Genomic DNA, 14682 nt, shown 5'->3' on the forward strand with positions numbered 1-14682 from the left:
CCAGAGAGAGAAGCTTTTACCAAAATTACAATCTCTGTCTTTTAATTCATCTGAACAAGTGAAGAACCTGGGTATGATTTTTGACTCTGAGCTGACTTTTATCCCACACATTAAAAACATCACAAAAATAGGTTTTAATCATCTAAAGAACATTGCCAGAGTCCGCCCCATTCTCTCTCGGGCCAATACGGAGATGCTGATGCTTTTATCACCAGTAGGATAGACTACTGCAATGCCCTGCCTTCTGGTCTTCCCAAAAAGAGCATCTCAGGCTTACAACTTCTACAAAATTCAGCAGCACGTGTCCTGATGAAGACCAGGAGGTGGGAGCACATGACACCGGTTTTAGAATCATTGCATTGGCTCCCCGTATGTTTCAGGTTCAATTTTAAGGTTCTTCTAATGGTTTTTAAGTGTCTTAATGGTCTTGGGTCTTCTTATCTATCAGAACTGCTTTTACAAGATGAACCCTCACGGCCTCTGTGCTCCTCTGGCAGGCATCTCCTGGTCATCCCTAAAGTCAGGACACACACTCACGGCAAGGCGTCCTTCCAGTGTTGTGGCCCTCGCCTCTGGAACGAGCTGCCAGAGGACCTCAGGGCGGCAGAGAACGTTCAAGTTTTTAAGTCCAGGCTCAAGACTATGGCATCAAAATGGGCTCAGCTCAGTGTAAAAATAAAAAACAACATTGAAAACTCGAAAAATGAAATTGTAAAATCTAATGAAATTTCAAAACTTGAAAAAAAAATTGTAAATTCCAACAAAAAATGGGAAATTTTAAAAATGAATTTGTAAATTCGAACTAAAATATGTAAGTGTGGAAAAATAAATTGTAAATTAATAAATTAAGTAAATAAAAAAATATGACTAAACTTAAAACTGCAAGCAAAAATTAAAAGATTTAAATTAAGGAGAACACACTGAAACAAGTTTCGGCTGAGTTTACCTTTCTGCTCCCCGCCTCTGCATTCAGTCCAGAGATTTACGATTACGTTCAGTTTTTTTTTTTCGTTTACGAAGCTGAGCCTGATTTTATGAGGGGGCGGGCTTTGTGCTCATTGGCTACATGGAAAATAATTGACATCCAGGTGAAAGCGCCTAGATTTGACGTCATTTCCGGCCGTTCAGTGTGGCGCGGCTGTTAACGCGGCATCGGAGCGGTGTGAGCTGGCCAGCGGCGGTGTATGGCGCGATGGATGACCGACGTTCATCTGCAGTAAGTTGATTTTGTGGTCATGTACCGTTTATGAACTTCAGAGTTTTGTTTTACTTCAGCTTATTTCGCCTGATTAAGCAGCGAGTTACTCTTGTTAGCGGCTAACCATATTAGCTTTAGCTAAATTTGAAAACACTAACCATCTGTGGGAGGTCACCTCCAATTTTATTAAGCTAATTTGAAATCGGTCTTTGTCAGATGACGTACCGGGTGCTGTAGCGTTGTATGATGGGATAGCTAGGTGTATAAACAATGAATGCGTTGGTTGCTTTGTGTTTAGATCTTATAAACCTGCAGAAAATTGTACACGTGCAAAGGGCTGCCATGCCATATTCACAAGAAGGCAACACATTTAAATGGAGGCAGGGATCTCGTTAAAAATAAATTGTGAATTTTTATTCATTATTTGAAAATGAAAATGTTAGGAGGAAAAGATCATTTTTTTAATTCTGTCCATTTAAATTACATCAAAAATCTCTATTGCGACCTCTGCATGTACATAATGTTTCTGTATCTGCTTGTAAATTATGTTGATAACATGTTTAATGAAGGATCATCCAGAAAATAATACCTGGCGCAGTGCCTGTGTTAGTGGAGTCCTGTTTCTGGATGGTTACTTTTACTTAATTATACGTATATGCCAGAATTTTGCTACGCCTACTGAAGTGATATATTTTCAGCAGTAATGAGACGCCGGAGCCCCATTTGTTACTTTAGAGTTCGTAGGGATCTACAATGTTGATTGTAGACAATTTCTGAAAATACCGATTTTTAGCCTCCTTCACAAGTTTATTCCTGTAAGGGATGTGTTCGTCCTTGTTCTTTTTATCCATCATTTTGACTTTTGTGCTGCTTCAACTTCAGTTGTGGCTTTCTCTAGCAACGCGAGTCATACACCCAAAATGGCGCTAAGGGGATGTGGTTGACATGCAGGTCACGTATCTGACAAAGACCAATTAAACGTAAATGTGCGCACATTCTTTGATAATATCTGTCAACTACCTACATTGGCCCTCCAGACAAATGTCAGTGGCGACATTTCATCTGCGGTGCATGCCCTGGTCAGTGTGCTACAGCAGAATTTGCAAGAGGTTCAGGGCCAGACGCCTACTCGTGTACCTAACCAGCAGGGTGAGACGCCCCAAACGCTTCAGCCCCCGATCCAGACACAGTCCCATCAGGGACGGAATCTGACCCCCACCAATGTACACCAAGACATGACCAGGTTTATCTCAGCTTCATTTTGATAAATAAATATAAAGAAAGGGTTAAAATGCTAAACAAGTGCTTTCATACAATGCTGTTTCTCTTAATTTTCTGTGCAGTTTGTTTAGTGACATTGTTTTCACTTGTCTGCAGATCTTTTCCTGCTCTTTTTCAAAGGCACAAATTATTGGGGAAAAGACGATTCCTCGGTGGCAGTAACACAGTCAAAGCTACTAAAGCACCAAAATCTTTTCGTTGTAACTGTTACCTGCTACACAGTAATGCAGAAACTACTCCACAGCCTTCAGAAGAACTTGAGCATGTTCTGGCAGGACTGGGGAAACGAAGTCTCACAATTTCAGAGGACATGGACCATGTTCAGGTAATATTCCTTACAATAAAGTTCTTAGGCTGTTCAAGGAGATGTATTGTCTATAGATATGAAACAATTTACACATTTGAGTCTTGCAAGTTAAATTCACAATTGGAATTGTGGTCATTTTTCCCTTTATCATTAGGTGTCCACTCAGCTGACAGAAGCATATCCTAAAATGAAGGTCTTAACTGGAGGATGGCTGCTTAAAAAAGCATCAGGTGCTTTGCAATGCTACAGTGTATTTTGTACATATATTTATTTAAGAACCACTTAATTAAGTCAGTCTTTTATTAATTTATAGGAGGCCGTGGACATAGGCGTCTTACTGTCCTCCCACCAGATCCTGAGGGCTACACCGGAGCCCAATTAAAGACAGCAACAGGAGCTGGTAAAACAGTCATTTACATTGTTCCACTTCAAGAGGAACTAGATCTGAGTCCACTCCCAGATGATGCTAAGGAATATGAAAAGATGCCAAAGGCAACATGCAAGTCATGTAGTCGTGAAATGCCTCTGCAAGTGTTAGCTCTTCATGTCCAAGAATGTATTACAAATATCACTTCATCGGAAGATGAGCAGGTAAATGATTAGAATTGCCTAACCCATATTAATTTATTAACTTCTAGGTTTACTTTGTTTATGAGATCAGCCTCTAGTTTGAACAAACTTCTCTGGGCTTTTTTTTAGCAACGTGAAGTTGATGGCCCCCTGGACGTTGAAACTAACATTGAGAAATTATCTTCATCTGAAGATGAAATGGTGATTTAAAGCAATTCCAAACTAAGCCTGTTGACATTTTGGTGATTGTCGTGGTGAACCTGAGATGTCGAGTGTGTATGGCAGCTTCACATTTGTTGGTGTGCCACAGGGCTGCCGTGGCTATTTGTTGACTCGTCCCTACCAGAGTGTGAATGTGTGTGGGTGTGTGAATGACTGGTGTAGTTAAGTGTCTGCTAAGTCACCATACACTAGAAAGGGCTACATAGGGACAATTAGCCATTTCCTATCGCATTATTATATGTTGTTTAATGTTACTTGTGTAATTAAGTGGTTGTTCTCTTTGCTTACTACATATTCATGTAACGAATAACATTTTTTTGAAATTTTTTTTGTTTTTATTTTTAGATTGCTGAAAAAGAATGTCCACTATGTGGAAAAATGCTCCCAGAAGCTGACTTACCCATGCACGCCAGTTTTTGTGGAGATATCGGGTATAATTTTAAGTTTCAATAATTTTATATGACAAATGTCACTTGGATTTTTTATTTGACAATTCTAAGTCTTAATTTTGTTAGCTATGAAAGCCACATGATGACAAACACAGTGCCCCAGGACACAGCGAATGACACCACAGAGATGCACAAAATATTGTGGTAAGTTTTAATCTTTGCATGTTCTTAAAATCATAATGTGTTCATTGTGATGTTATTACTTTGTACACTCTGTTCAACAGTGAAGAAGATGTCCTGCGCTGGCTGGCTACACAAATTGACAGGAGTAAAGAGTTTCATCTCTGTGTGACAAGAGATGAGCTTGTAGAGCGAGGCATGAAGTTGTGGCAACGTCAGAAAAATGCCTCCCCACTAAACCCACTGAAAGTCACCTTCATTGGAGAGGCAGGAGTAGACACAGGAGCCTTAAGGCTGGAGTTCCTGACAGGTTCACTAATTAGTATTTAATGATATTGCTTTATTTTTAATCACTTGGTAAATATACCACCAAAGACTGATAAAATGGGTTATAATACACTTCTGTTCACTACTCAGAAATGGTTGCTGGCTTGGAGGAGAGACTGTTTGAAGGGGAAGAAGGCAAAGGAAAAATGCCAAAATATTCTATCAGTGACTTAGAGAAGGGACTGTTCAGGTTTGTACATTTTAATTTGCTTTTTAGCCATTTGTACTGTACTGACCCTTTAAATGTGGTTCTAGGAAATTATCATTCTGCATAACAAGTTCCATGGCCATAGTTTCATTCTGTTATCAGAGTTGCAGGGGAAATCTTTGCAGCCAGTCTGGCCCAGGGTGGACCTGCCCCCAATTTCCTGCAGGAATGGTGTTTCAGTTTCCTTGCAACAGACCGGCTGACAACTGTCACCAAAAATGACATATATGAGCCGCAACTGAGAAGTTTGATCATGAAGGTACAAGGTGTCATCAGATAACAGCAACACAACTCTACCACTGACTCTGGTTGGAAACATTGATGTTTTATCTCCACAAATAACACAAACTTGATTGAGTTCTGCCGTGAGGTGGATTTGCTAATGCTAACTGTTAGCTCCTACTACTCAAGACATTGTCTGCTATTCAATAAATGCTAAACCAACAACAGCCTTCCTTTTCATCAGTGAAGATGGGTGAGTCCATGAATATTAAGTGACAGTGTGACGTAGATCTGTTGGGTTTATTAAATCCTAGCATTTCAGCCAATAGTTTCTATTTGGAGAAAATGCAGGAAAAAAAATTATAATGTTTTGTGAGTCCTTTTTCAACACTCTGTTTTTATCGAATTTTGACATAACCACTGACTCGTTTCTGCATTTGTTTTGTCTTCAAGCTTGAGGAGTCTGAGGATCTATCAGCGTATACAGAGGAAATCCTAAACTGTGGTTACACAGGGCAAATCAACATGGAGAAAAAAGGGGAGATGATCAGGTGTCATTTTGTCATTGAAACTTCTTTAATGTTGAACATTTTACTATTTTGAATTTGAGTTCTGTGTTATGTTTTCTCTGGTAATGTTTTCCTAGTTAGCGCCTTTTGTGAATGTAATTGCAGTTGTAAATGAAAATGTCCCTACTGAGGGACAATAAATGGATTTTCAATTATATTCTTCTACTTACAAATTATTTTAGAGCTTAATATGTTCTTTCTAATTCTTAATATTTTTTTTCACACATTTTAAAAAGGGCCATTGTTTTGCATGCAACAATGCAACGCACACCAATGCTGAAGGAACTACGAGATGGCCTGGATTTGTACAAATTTGCCACGGTCCTGAAGGAGAAACCAAAACACTGTCGAGGTCTTTTTGTCACAGACAATAATGACAAGGTATTATTGCCTATTTTGTATGTTGAAGGCCTGTCAGACAGTATAACAACAAGGTCTTTCCATGTCGTTTGCAGGTTGACTCCCACTACATCGTTTCTCACCTTGACCCCCAGATGAGTGACAAGGGCAGCATCAAGCACATCAAAGAAGTTAAAATCTTGAATTACTTTCAGGATTTTCTGATTGAACTTGAGGGTATGTATTATTGACATTATCGGTTGCTTACAAAACAATTCAGCACTTAGGTATAGCAATAGTCAGAGGAGAATATCACTATTAAGCTTTTATGTGACACTCCACAAATAAAAAACTGGTGACGCAAAAGTAATCATGCTTCAGTTCTGACAACTGTGGTATTGTCATCTGTGCCCCAGACAAGTTGGTTCCCAAAGTCAGACTTTCTTGGTCAGCTTAGGCATTTACACAGTAGCATCGGCTCCACTCCACCTGGACCGGGTTGAGTTTCTCATTTAGGTAACCTTTGATTTTCCCATGTGCAACCAGACGTCTTTTCAGTCCTGTTCCCGAGGTGGTCTGTCTGGAGAGGAACTGGTCCAATACCCACAGCTCATTTCTCCCTCTGGTTTGTCTCTGCTCTCTGGGGCGAGCAGCAAACTCATAACTTTATGGTTTTGGTCCATCATGAGTAGAATTATAAATATTTAAAGTTTCCTCTGTGTCAGAGCCGCCATTAAAATCTATAATTTTCTCTAGATTAAGCTAACAGGACTCCCTCAGCTGACTTCACTTGGTTTGGGAGAAAAAAAAATTCTCACCAAAATGACTCTAAAAGCCTAAATAATTTATCTATGTGTAAAAAATGTCTAAAACGAGTTTCTAATATGTTTCTCTAAACATTGGTTCATGGGAGTCTCTAACCTGCAATTTGCTTTAAAATGAGTGTCTGACTAATGTAGGTTTACTGTCTCTTACTGCTGTGAGCAGTGCGTGCACACGCACACACCCTCTTTCAGTCATAATTTGAGGGTAAAAATGAACAACAAAGCAGGATGCCTCCAACAAGTTTGCTCTGGCTGCATTTGTTTACAATGAAAACAACACAAACTTCTTTGCAGTCTCTTGCCCCGCCCACATGCTTGGAGATGCGCTCATGACGTCACACGCCTATGTGCTCAATCAGTTATGCATTGCATGGGCATCTCACCCAAAACACCCACATTTTCCCTGCAGTTTAGCTCAAAAACTTTACTTGGTCTGGTCCCTCTGTTTCTTTCGCTGTATTTGCCTTGTCCTGTTGCTAATTGAAACCCACACCTGTGTGCACCGAACGTCAGTATCATTGTTGGAAAAATGTTTCACCACCGCTCACGTTGCAAAAATGTGGGCACTCATTACAAGCTCGCGCCTGCGGTGGTCTCTGGTTTTAATCACGAGCCACAGATCTAAGTTGTTTATTTATGAAAACTTTGTAGAATCTAGTTACAGTAATGAGTGCCAACTAAGCCTAGCTCTGGTGTCGCAGTGACAGTTAATGTGATAACCAGCTCCTGTCTAACAAAGACGGAAGGTGGAATCAGGACCCAACTGGGGAAATTCCCGGTGGGCCGATCTGATGTTGTTCTTTGGTTTTTCTGGCCAGTGGGTCTTTGTAAAGACATTTGTTTTTGTTTAACTTGACAGGTGTTAAAGTGTGTTCTTATTTTTTTTTTCAAGATAAACAAGAAGATGGAGGAAAAGATCAGCTGACTGTACCAAAGGTCCTGCAGTGGTTCACAGGACAGTCTCATCGGCATCTCCTACTGTCAGAAAGACAGCGGTTCAAGATTACAGTCTGTTTTGACCATGACTGTTTTGAGTGCATGCCTAAACATTCATTGTGCTTTCCAGTTGTGAGTGCATGTTCACACACTTTAACTTTTCCAACTGCTCACCTATGCACTTATGAGGAGTTTAAAGTAAATATGGCTACTGCAATTACGTGTGGCAAAGAATTCCACATGATCTAGGAGTGATCTGTGGTGAGTAAGTTGGAATTGCAGCTTTTGTTCCTACATGTGTGTCAGTGTTCTGTTACTCATTTAATATGTTCTATATATTAGCTCTTTACTGTACACTCAAGCTTTAAAAGTAAGTAATGCCATGGTGTTCCAACATGGTGCTTCTGTTTCTCATCTCAATAAACTCAAGATTTCAGTCTCGTGTAACTTCATTGAAAAACATTAATAAATGTGTTAATTAAAATTCTTTAGAAGATGAAAAGAAACAAAGTATGTAGTTAATTTATTGATGTTTCAAATATGCCTACATGTTTATTTATCCTTTTAATAACTTACGCCTTGCAATGACATTTTGCATTTTAGAGTGAGCTGTGAAGCTCAACGTAGTTTACAACAGAGATGTACAGTCCTCGTCCATAATCATCTGATGGTCCATTGGGATTGATGGTGGCTCTGAGGTCTTCAAGACCCTGCTGTGTGAGAGGACATGTCGCAGGTGGGACCACAACACCTGGAAGTTCTTCCCCATCTTCAACAACTGCAGGACATTGCTCAACATCGTGCTGTTCAGAAAGTTAAACCAATATTAGTATTATGATTTCAGTCTGCTCCTGTCACACTCAAAGACTGGTTTCATCTGTTGTGGACAATTTAATTAAATCCAGGGTTAATATAAACCTTGTTTACTAATCCACTTGTTACGCATGTGTTTGGGAAATTTATGTAAATTTTAAAGATGACTAGACTGCTACATGCTTTGACAATGATATCATCTTAGAAATGTTAAAGTTATCAAGCCAACATGTACAAATAACGGGAATCCATACCTGTTGATGTTCTGCTGAGCAGACTGGATTTTGTGCCCGCCCTATCTCCCAGAGTTGGTTTGGTGTCAGGTTCTGCTCTGTTCGGAGAGGATGATTATTCCATCCATGAATGAAGCTGCACAGTTCTAACTGTAGTCGGGGTAGGAACACATAATGGGCAGCAAAAAGGTGTAGATAGCTAGTGGGGTCCAGTGAACCCTCCTCTTCAAGGCTGTGCAACATATGGTAGTATGTGCTTGTGACTGCCATCCACAGGTCCCGCCATAGTCTTTCTATGCTGCAAAGACAGAAAGGAAGAAAAATGGAAAAAAGGAAATATAAGATGAGAATTCTAGTTTTTTTGAAAAACAATTAACCGACCTAGTGAAATACCCTGGGAAAACTAGAGCTATGTGATTATTTCCTCTTTATATCCACAAACACTATGAAGATGTCCATCTCTTATACATATATATATATATATATATGTATCTCTCTCTCTCTCATTTATATTTATATATATATATATATATATATATATATATATATATATATATATATATATATATATATGTATGTATGTATGTATGTATATATGTATGTATGTATATATATGTATGTATATATATGTATGTATATATATGTATGTATCTCTCTCTCTCTCATTTATATATATATAAATATAAATGAGAGAGAGAGAGAGATACATACATACATACATACATACATACATACATACATATATATATATATATATATATATATATATATATATATATATATATATATATATGGTTTGGTAAATTGGGTGCTTTAAGAGCTCAACAGATATATTACCTCTACTTATTTACACCATAGAAAAATGATAATGGATATGAAAATGAGGTTTGCTGAGGTTCTGGAAACTATGATGTCATTATTTTGCTGTTGATGTTATTGTCATTGTTGTCATTACTAGTACGATAAAATGTTAATGCAAAATGCTCACATTAGTAGCTGCATATATATATATATATGTATAAGTATATATTAATATATATAAATATATATATATATTAATATGTATGTATGTAGATACAGATGGTAATTTGTAAAGTAAATTAGTAATGCGAGACAAGTTGGTGGGATTGAATAAGCACTTGCTTCTTCTTACTCCCTTTGGACAAAAACATTTTTATTGGTATATCGTTTCTTTTCTATTTTCATTTTTTTTTTAAATATTGTCTTATGTTCAAAAAATGTTTCAATCAATCAAACTTATGACCAATAAGCTGTAATACTCTATAGAATATCACCCTGCCTGGCCTTTATTATGCTTTAATCAGAAGATTCTAGGATTCTTTTATTAAGGACTTGTATACACTTTGTTTTGATTCAGAAAACAGGGTTATAAAAGTAGGAATTTATTTTACCAACAATTAAAACATGACAAATTAACATTACTGTGAGTGGATGAATCTAAAGTGAATGGAATGTGATGTATGGTGACTATGTGTGAATGAGATTTCAAAACTTCTGTATCTCGGAGAGCTGCGTTCTGTAAAAATAATTTGGTTTGCGTTAAGCTATGAAGTTGATTTTTAAAAACCACATCAGACGCAATCTCGCTGTGTTCTACCTCACCCATTCTGGAGACCCCCATTTGGATCAGAGATGTCAAGGAGCCGATGACCCCAATGCACGTGGTTCGTAAAGAAACCTCGATGCGACCAAATCAGTCCCGAGATGTCTCTGAGTCACCTTGTAGTTATCCTCAATATATCGTGATATTAATTTTAGGTCATATCGCCCAGCTCTAATGCAAACAGTCATGCACTGCTGGTGATAAGCGACCTTGTAGTCACAGTTGCCTCGAGGCGCAATGACATAAGCACGCAGATTATGTATGGTATTCAAACATACCGCTGATTGTGAACACTCTTTCCTGACATGAAACTTCCTCTTCCACATCCACGTACTGTGAACATATATCTTGCAATGTCCACATTTTCTACTCCCTGATCTCCTCGAACCCTAAACACAAAGTAGTGACAATACAACATATAAACAGTTTATTCAATGAAGACTCAAAAGATATTTGTAGTTGCTCCACCCATTTTTACCCATCAAACACAATTCAATACTTATTTTTGACTACCACAAAATGTTAATTTGACATTTTCATTGTGATGGCAAAGTTTCAGGGGATTTTTTTTTACAGTAGCACACCTCACAAATTAGAAGTATTTTCCATTTAGTATTGTTTTTATAATTTTGTTGTTAGGTATTCTAAATATATGACGTAGATCTACATTGATGCTACTGTATTGCTGTTACCACTACTGCCATGTAGTGTGGTCAATCCACAGAGCTCCAAATGAGCTCAGCAGATGCAAAACTTGCATCTTTATTTTTCCCATCCTGTTGGTGCTGAGTTTCCTTTTATCTTCACCAAAATAGCATTTATTGCTTTTATCTTAACATAGACAGATCCATTCCGTATGGACTTTTCAATTGGCATTAAAATATATATAAAAAAATATGGTGATTTCAGTTTTGAAAAATGCAAATCCCTTGTTGACAAAAATTACTTAATGCATAAATAATGCATCAGTGTGCGTAGCATTGAGAGAAAGAAAGTCTCACCGCAAGGGAAGTCCATTCTTCTCAACAGATCCCAAAAACAATCCAAGGGCAGTAGATGCTTTGTTGTCAGTTGAGGCATCCAAGTACATGATCTACATATAACAGAAGTTAAAGACAGGAAGATATTGTTAAAAGAAACCAGAAAACATAAGATAACTTTTCCATGCAATTCCAAAGTCAGTACTTTTATTATCAAGTATGCTCCAAAACACATTCTTACCTTTCTAGAAAAGCCATCTATGCCTCCAAATATGACAAACCCATACCTACAGAACAGGAAATGCTAAAAACAAAGAAATCTTACAATAAAGATGAACAATTTTGATATGTTGAAAACTAACCTCATGAGTTTATGATTTGTATCTACATGAACCAAGGAAAGTGGCGCCTGCACAGTGTAGGATCTCCTGACCACACATCCAACACGTGTGGCTCTGGTCGCCACACCTAAAGCATCTACACGCTTCAACGATGCCCATATCCTTGTCCATGTAATGCGATGACCAAGTGCACGTAGTCTTCCCTTTAGCATCCGCGACCCAATGTTTGGTGCTGTTATCTTAATAGATCCCACAATATCATCCAGTTGGTCATCTGAAATACTGCTGTATGATCTTCTTATAGATATGTCATTTTCACGTAGTGCACGTTTAACTGTTGATTTCGAAATGCCCATAACAGCTGATATGCTTGGGATCGATAGATCCAAATCTACTAAATTCTGCAGACACTCTTTATTGACCATGTATTTCTGTTGGCCTGTAATTCCTTCAACCAACTCTGTGCCTATTGGATGTACAGTCCCTTCTTCAAGTTTTGCAGCCACCACTTCACTGAGGTTGGACAGGGCCATTATCACATCTTGAGGAATGGAAATCTGGTTGGTAAGTGACTGGATGAAAGTCAGCTCATGATTGCAGACAAAATGCAGGAAATGAAGATCCAATGGATGACGACTTGCCTCTTCAACTCTCAGAAGAAGCCTGGCCATAACCTGCTTCTCCAACATTTCCTGTGAGCAACAAGATTATTTCATGTAAAACAGGTTTCACTAGATATTTGTGCTACTTTATTAATGACTAAGTAAATATAAAGTTTGTGACATAAATCTAAAGCAGGGGTGCAAAACCCTGCCATATGGTCCTTATATGGACAGCAGTAGCTCAGGAGGTAGAGCAGGTTGTCCCCTATTTGGAATGTCGCAGGTTCGATCCCGGCTCCGACCAGATAATTCTGCTGTTGTGTCCTTGGGCAAGACACATAACCCACCTTGCTTGCTGGTGGTGGTCAGAGGCGCCGTAAAGCGGTGAAAGATTAGGAAGTTTCTAAGGGCCCACAGCTGTCAGGGGCCCAAAAAAGTTTCAGTTGAATAAAAAAAAATAAAGTTTAAAAATCACAAGTACTTTATTTTGCAGTATTTTTCTCATTTAAGACATTAAACAAACAATCTTTTAGTCTTTATGAAATTTATATTTATCTGATATTTATTCAGAGGTCCCTACTTTATTTTGACTAATTAATATGAATTAATTTGGTGAGTGGTTAAATTCAACCTGTTAGCTAGCTAGCTCTGATATCCACAGTGAGAGGAACTATGTTCCATCTAATTATGGTAAATGGGTTGTTGTCCTTGTCCCTACCAGAATCAGCAGCTGATGATATGTCAGCCGGTGTCCCCTCACAACCGAATGAACCTCAGAAGGTGAGCAATGTAGCATGTTAGCTAGCAGCCTCATTTAAGGGGGTCTGTGGGAATCACTTAAGGCTCTCTTCTTTATCAGTACTATTACAAAGGAATATAAAAAGGCTATTTTTGGTGATAAACACATTGTTTTTCCACATAATGATAATTATACATATCAATCAGTAAAAATGTATAGATGGTTTTGGATGCTGGGCAGGTTCAAATTTTATCATCAAATAAGATTTTAGAATAAAAAAACACATTTTAAGGGAGTAAAAGGGAAAAGGAGATTAACACCTTTCAGCATGTGCATTTCCTGCTTTTTCCAGCAGTGATATTGCTAATTCTGTTGAAGGAAATTTACTGTTTAATGAGAGACAGCTGGTGAAAATGATATGTAAATAAATAAGAATGCAAGTAGACCCACATAATTGAGCAAAACTGAAACATTAATATAAAGTATATATATTATATCTTTTTCTTCCTTCGAATCTGGGAGGGTGGAACCCCAGCTCCGGCAATGGACAAGCCCCCAGGGGGCCCAACTTGATATTTTTTCATGGGGCCAAAAATCTCTGGCAGTCCCCCTGGTCAGAGGGACTGATGACGCCTGTGTTTGGCAGCCTTGCCTTTGTCAGTACGCCCCAGGGCAGCTGTGGCTACATCGTAGCTTATCCCCACCAGTGTGTGAATGGGTGAATGACTGTGTTGTGACGTGCCTTGGGGGTTTGTAGAACCCTATGAAGGCGCTACACAAATACAGACCATTTACCATTTTTTTCATTTAAAATCAACTACCCAGCAACATGTTAATTACATACATCAAGCTCTGCAGACTTCTATTAATCACCTTCTGATTTGTGCAATCAGGAGTGAGCAGGATAACAACTAAAACATGCTGGAAAGTGGATCTCAAGACCAAGGATTGGGGGCAAGTAATCAGAAGCTTGATACAACTTGAATTTGTTAGTGTGCTAAATAGTATATATGCTTCATACTCGGTGGTTAGGCTGACTTTCATATTGCAGATATCTCAGAGAATGTGCGCACATTCAATTTCAAATTAGCTTAATAAAATTGGAGGTGACCTCCCACAGATGGTTAGTGTTTTCAAATTTAGCTAAAGTTAATATGGTTAGCCGCTAACAAGAGTAACTCGCTGCTTAATCAGGCGAAATAAGCTGAAGTAAAACAAAACTCTGAAGTTCATAAACGGTACATGACCACAAAATCAACTTACTGCAGATGAACGTCGGTCATCCATCGCGCCATACACCGCCGCTGGCCAGCGCACACCGCTCCGATGCCGTGCTAACAGCCGCGCCACACTGAACGGCCGGAAATGACGTCAAATCTAGGCGCTTTCACCTGGATGTCAATTATTTTCCATGTAGCCAATGAGCACAAAGCCCGCCCCCTCGTAAAATCAGGCTCAGCTTCGTAAACGAAAAAAAAAACTGAACGTAATCGTAAATCTCTGGACTGAATGCAGAGGCGGGGAGCAGAAAGGTAAACTCAGCCGAAACTTGTTTCAGTGTGTTCTCCTTAATTTAAATCTTTTAATTTTTGCTTGCAGTTTTAAGTTTAGTCATATTTTTTTATTTACTTAATTTATTAATTTACAATTTACTTTTCCACACTTACATATTTTAGTTCGAATTTACAAATTCATTTTTAAAATTTCCCATTTTTTGTTGGAATTTACAATTTTTTTTCAAGTTTTGAAATTTCATTAGATTTTACAAATTCATTTTT

At 38.3% G+C, this 14682-nt stretch overlaps 2 protein-coding genes across 3 annotated transcripts; one reads left to right on the forward strand and one right to left on the reverse strand.

The window, feature by feature from the left end:
• Positions 1–1117: 1117 nt before the first annotated feature.
• LOC129166753 (uncharacterized) lies at positions 1118–8008 on the forward strand. 2 transcript variants are annotated; one of them, XM_054750014.2, is made up of 15 exons: positions 1136–1216; positions 2236–2441; positions 2576–2804; positions 2941–3016; positions 3100–3377; positions 3486–3557; positions 3924–4009; positions 4094–4171; positions 4252–4457; positions 4565–4664; positions 4785–4941; positions 5358–5455; positions 5710–5854; positions 5929–6049; positions 7529–8008. In XM_054750014.2, the coding sequence occupies exons 1-15, from the start codon at positions 1193–1195 to the stop codon at positions 7819–7821; spliced, it is 2169 nt and encodes a 722-aa protein (XP_054605989.2). In that variant the 5' UTR covers positions 1136–1192; the 3' UTR covers positions 7822–8008. The 2 variants fall into 2 exon arrangements, with proteins under 2 accessions (XP_054605990.2, XP_054605989.2); XM_054750015.2 differs by lacking the exon at positions 2236–2441 and having other exon boundaries at positions 1118–1216.
• A 70-nt stretch (positions 8009–8078) lies between these two features.
• Positions 8079–14482, reverse strand: LOC139063798 (uncharacterized). Its single transcript, XM_070546618.1, has 7 exons — positions 14168–14482; positions 11585–12255; positions 11464–11509; positions 11244–11335; positions 10521–10631; positions 8640–8916; positions 8079–8375 (listed from the first exon to the last, which is right to left on the reverse strand). The coding sequence occupies exons 1-7, from the start codon at positions 14189–14191 to the stop codon at positions 8172–8174; spliced, it is 1425 nt and encodes a 474-aa protein (XP_070402719.1). The 5' UTR covers positions 14192–14482; the 3' UTR covers positions 8079–8171.
• Between the last annotated feature and the right edge of the window lie 200 nt (positions 14483–14682).

Source organism: Nothobranchius furzeri, chromosome 17, assembly GCF_043380555.1.
Source record: "Nothobranchius furzeri strain GRZ-AD chromosome 17, NfurGRZ-RIMD1, whole genome shotgun sequence".
Lineage (NCBI taxonomy): Eukaryota > Metazoa > Chordata > Actinopteri > Cyprinodontiformes > Nothobranchiidae > Nothobranchius > Nothobranchius furzeri.

What these genes read in the sequence shown, in the direction of transcription:
- LOC129166753 (XM_054750014.2), top strand. Translation starts at nt 1,193, where the DNA reads ATGGATGACCGACGTTCATCTGCA. An exon ending in TTAGAGAAGGGACTGTTCAG is followed by an intron (nt 4,665 to 4,784) that starts GTTTGTACATTT and finishes TTCTGTTATCAG; the next exon opens with AGTTGCAGGGGAAATCTTTG. An exon ending in TTTTCTGATTGAACTTGAGG is followed by an intron (nt 6,050 to 7,528) that starts GTATGTATTATT and finishes TTTTTTTTCAAG; the next exon opens with ATAAACAAGAAGATGGAGGA.
- LOC139063798 (XM_070546618.1), bottom strand. Translation starts at nt 14,191, where the DNA reads ATGGATGACCGACGTTCATCTGCA. An exon ending in AAGAATGGACTTCCCTTGCG is followed by an intron (nt 10,632 to 11,243) that starts GTGAGACTTTCT and finishes CTTTGTGTTTAG; the next exon opens with GGTTCGAGGAGATCAGGGAG. An exon ending in AAGAGTGTTCACAATCAGCG is followed by an intron (nt 8,917 to 10,520) that starts GTATGTTTGAAT and finishes CTGTCTTTGCAG; the next exon opens with CATAGAAAGACTATGGCGGG.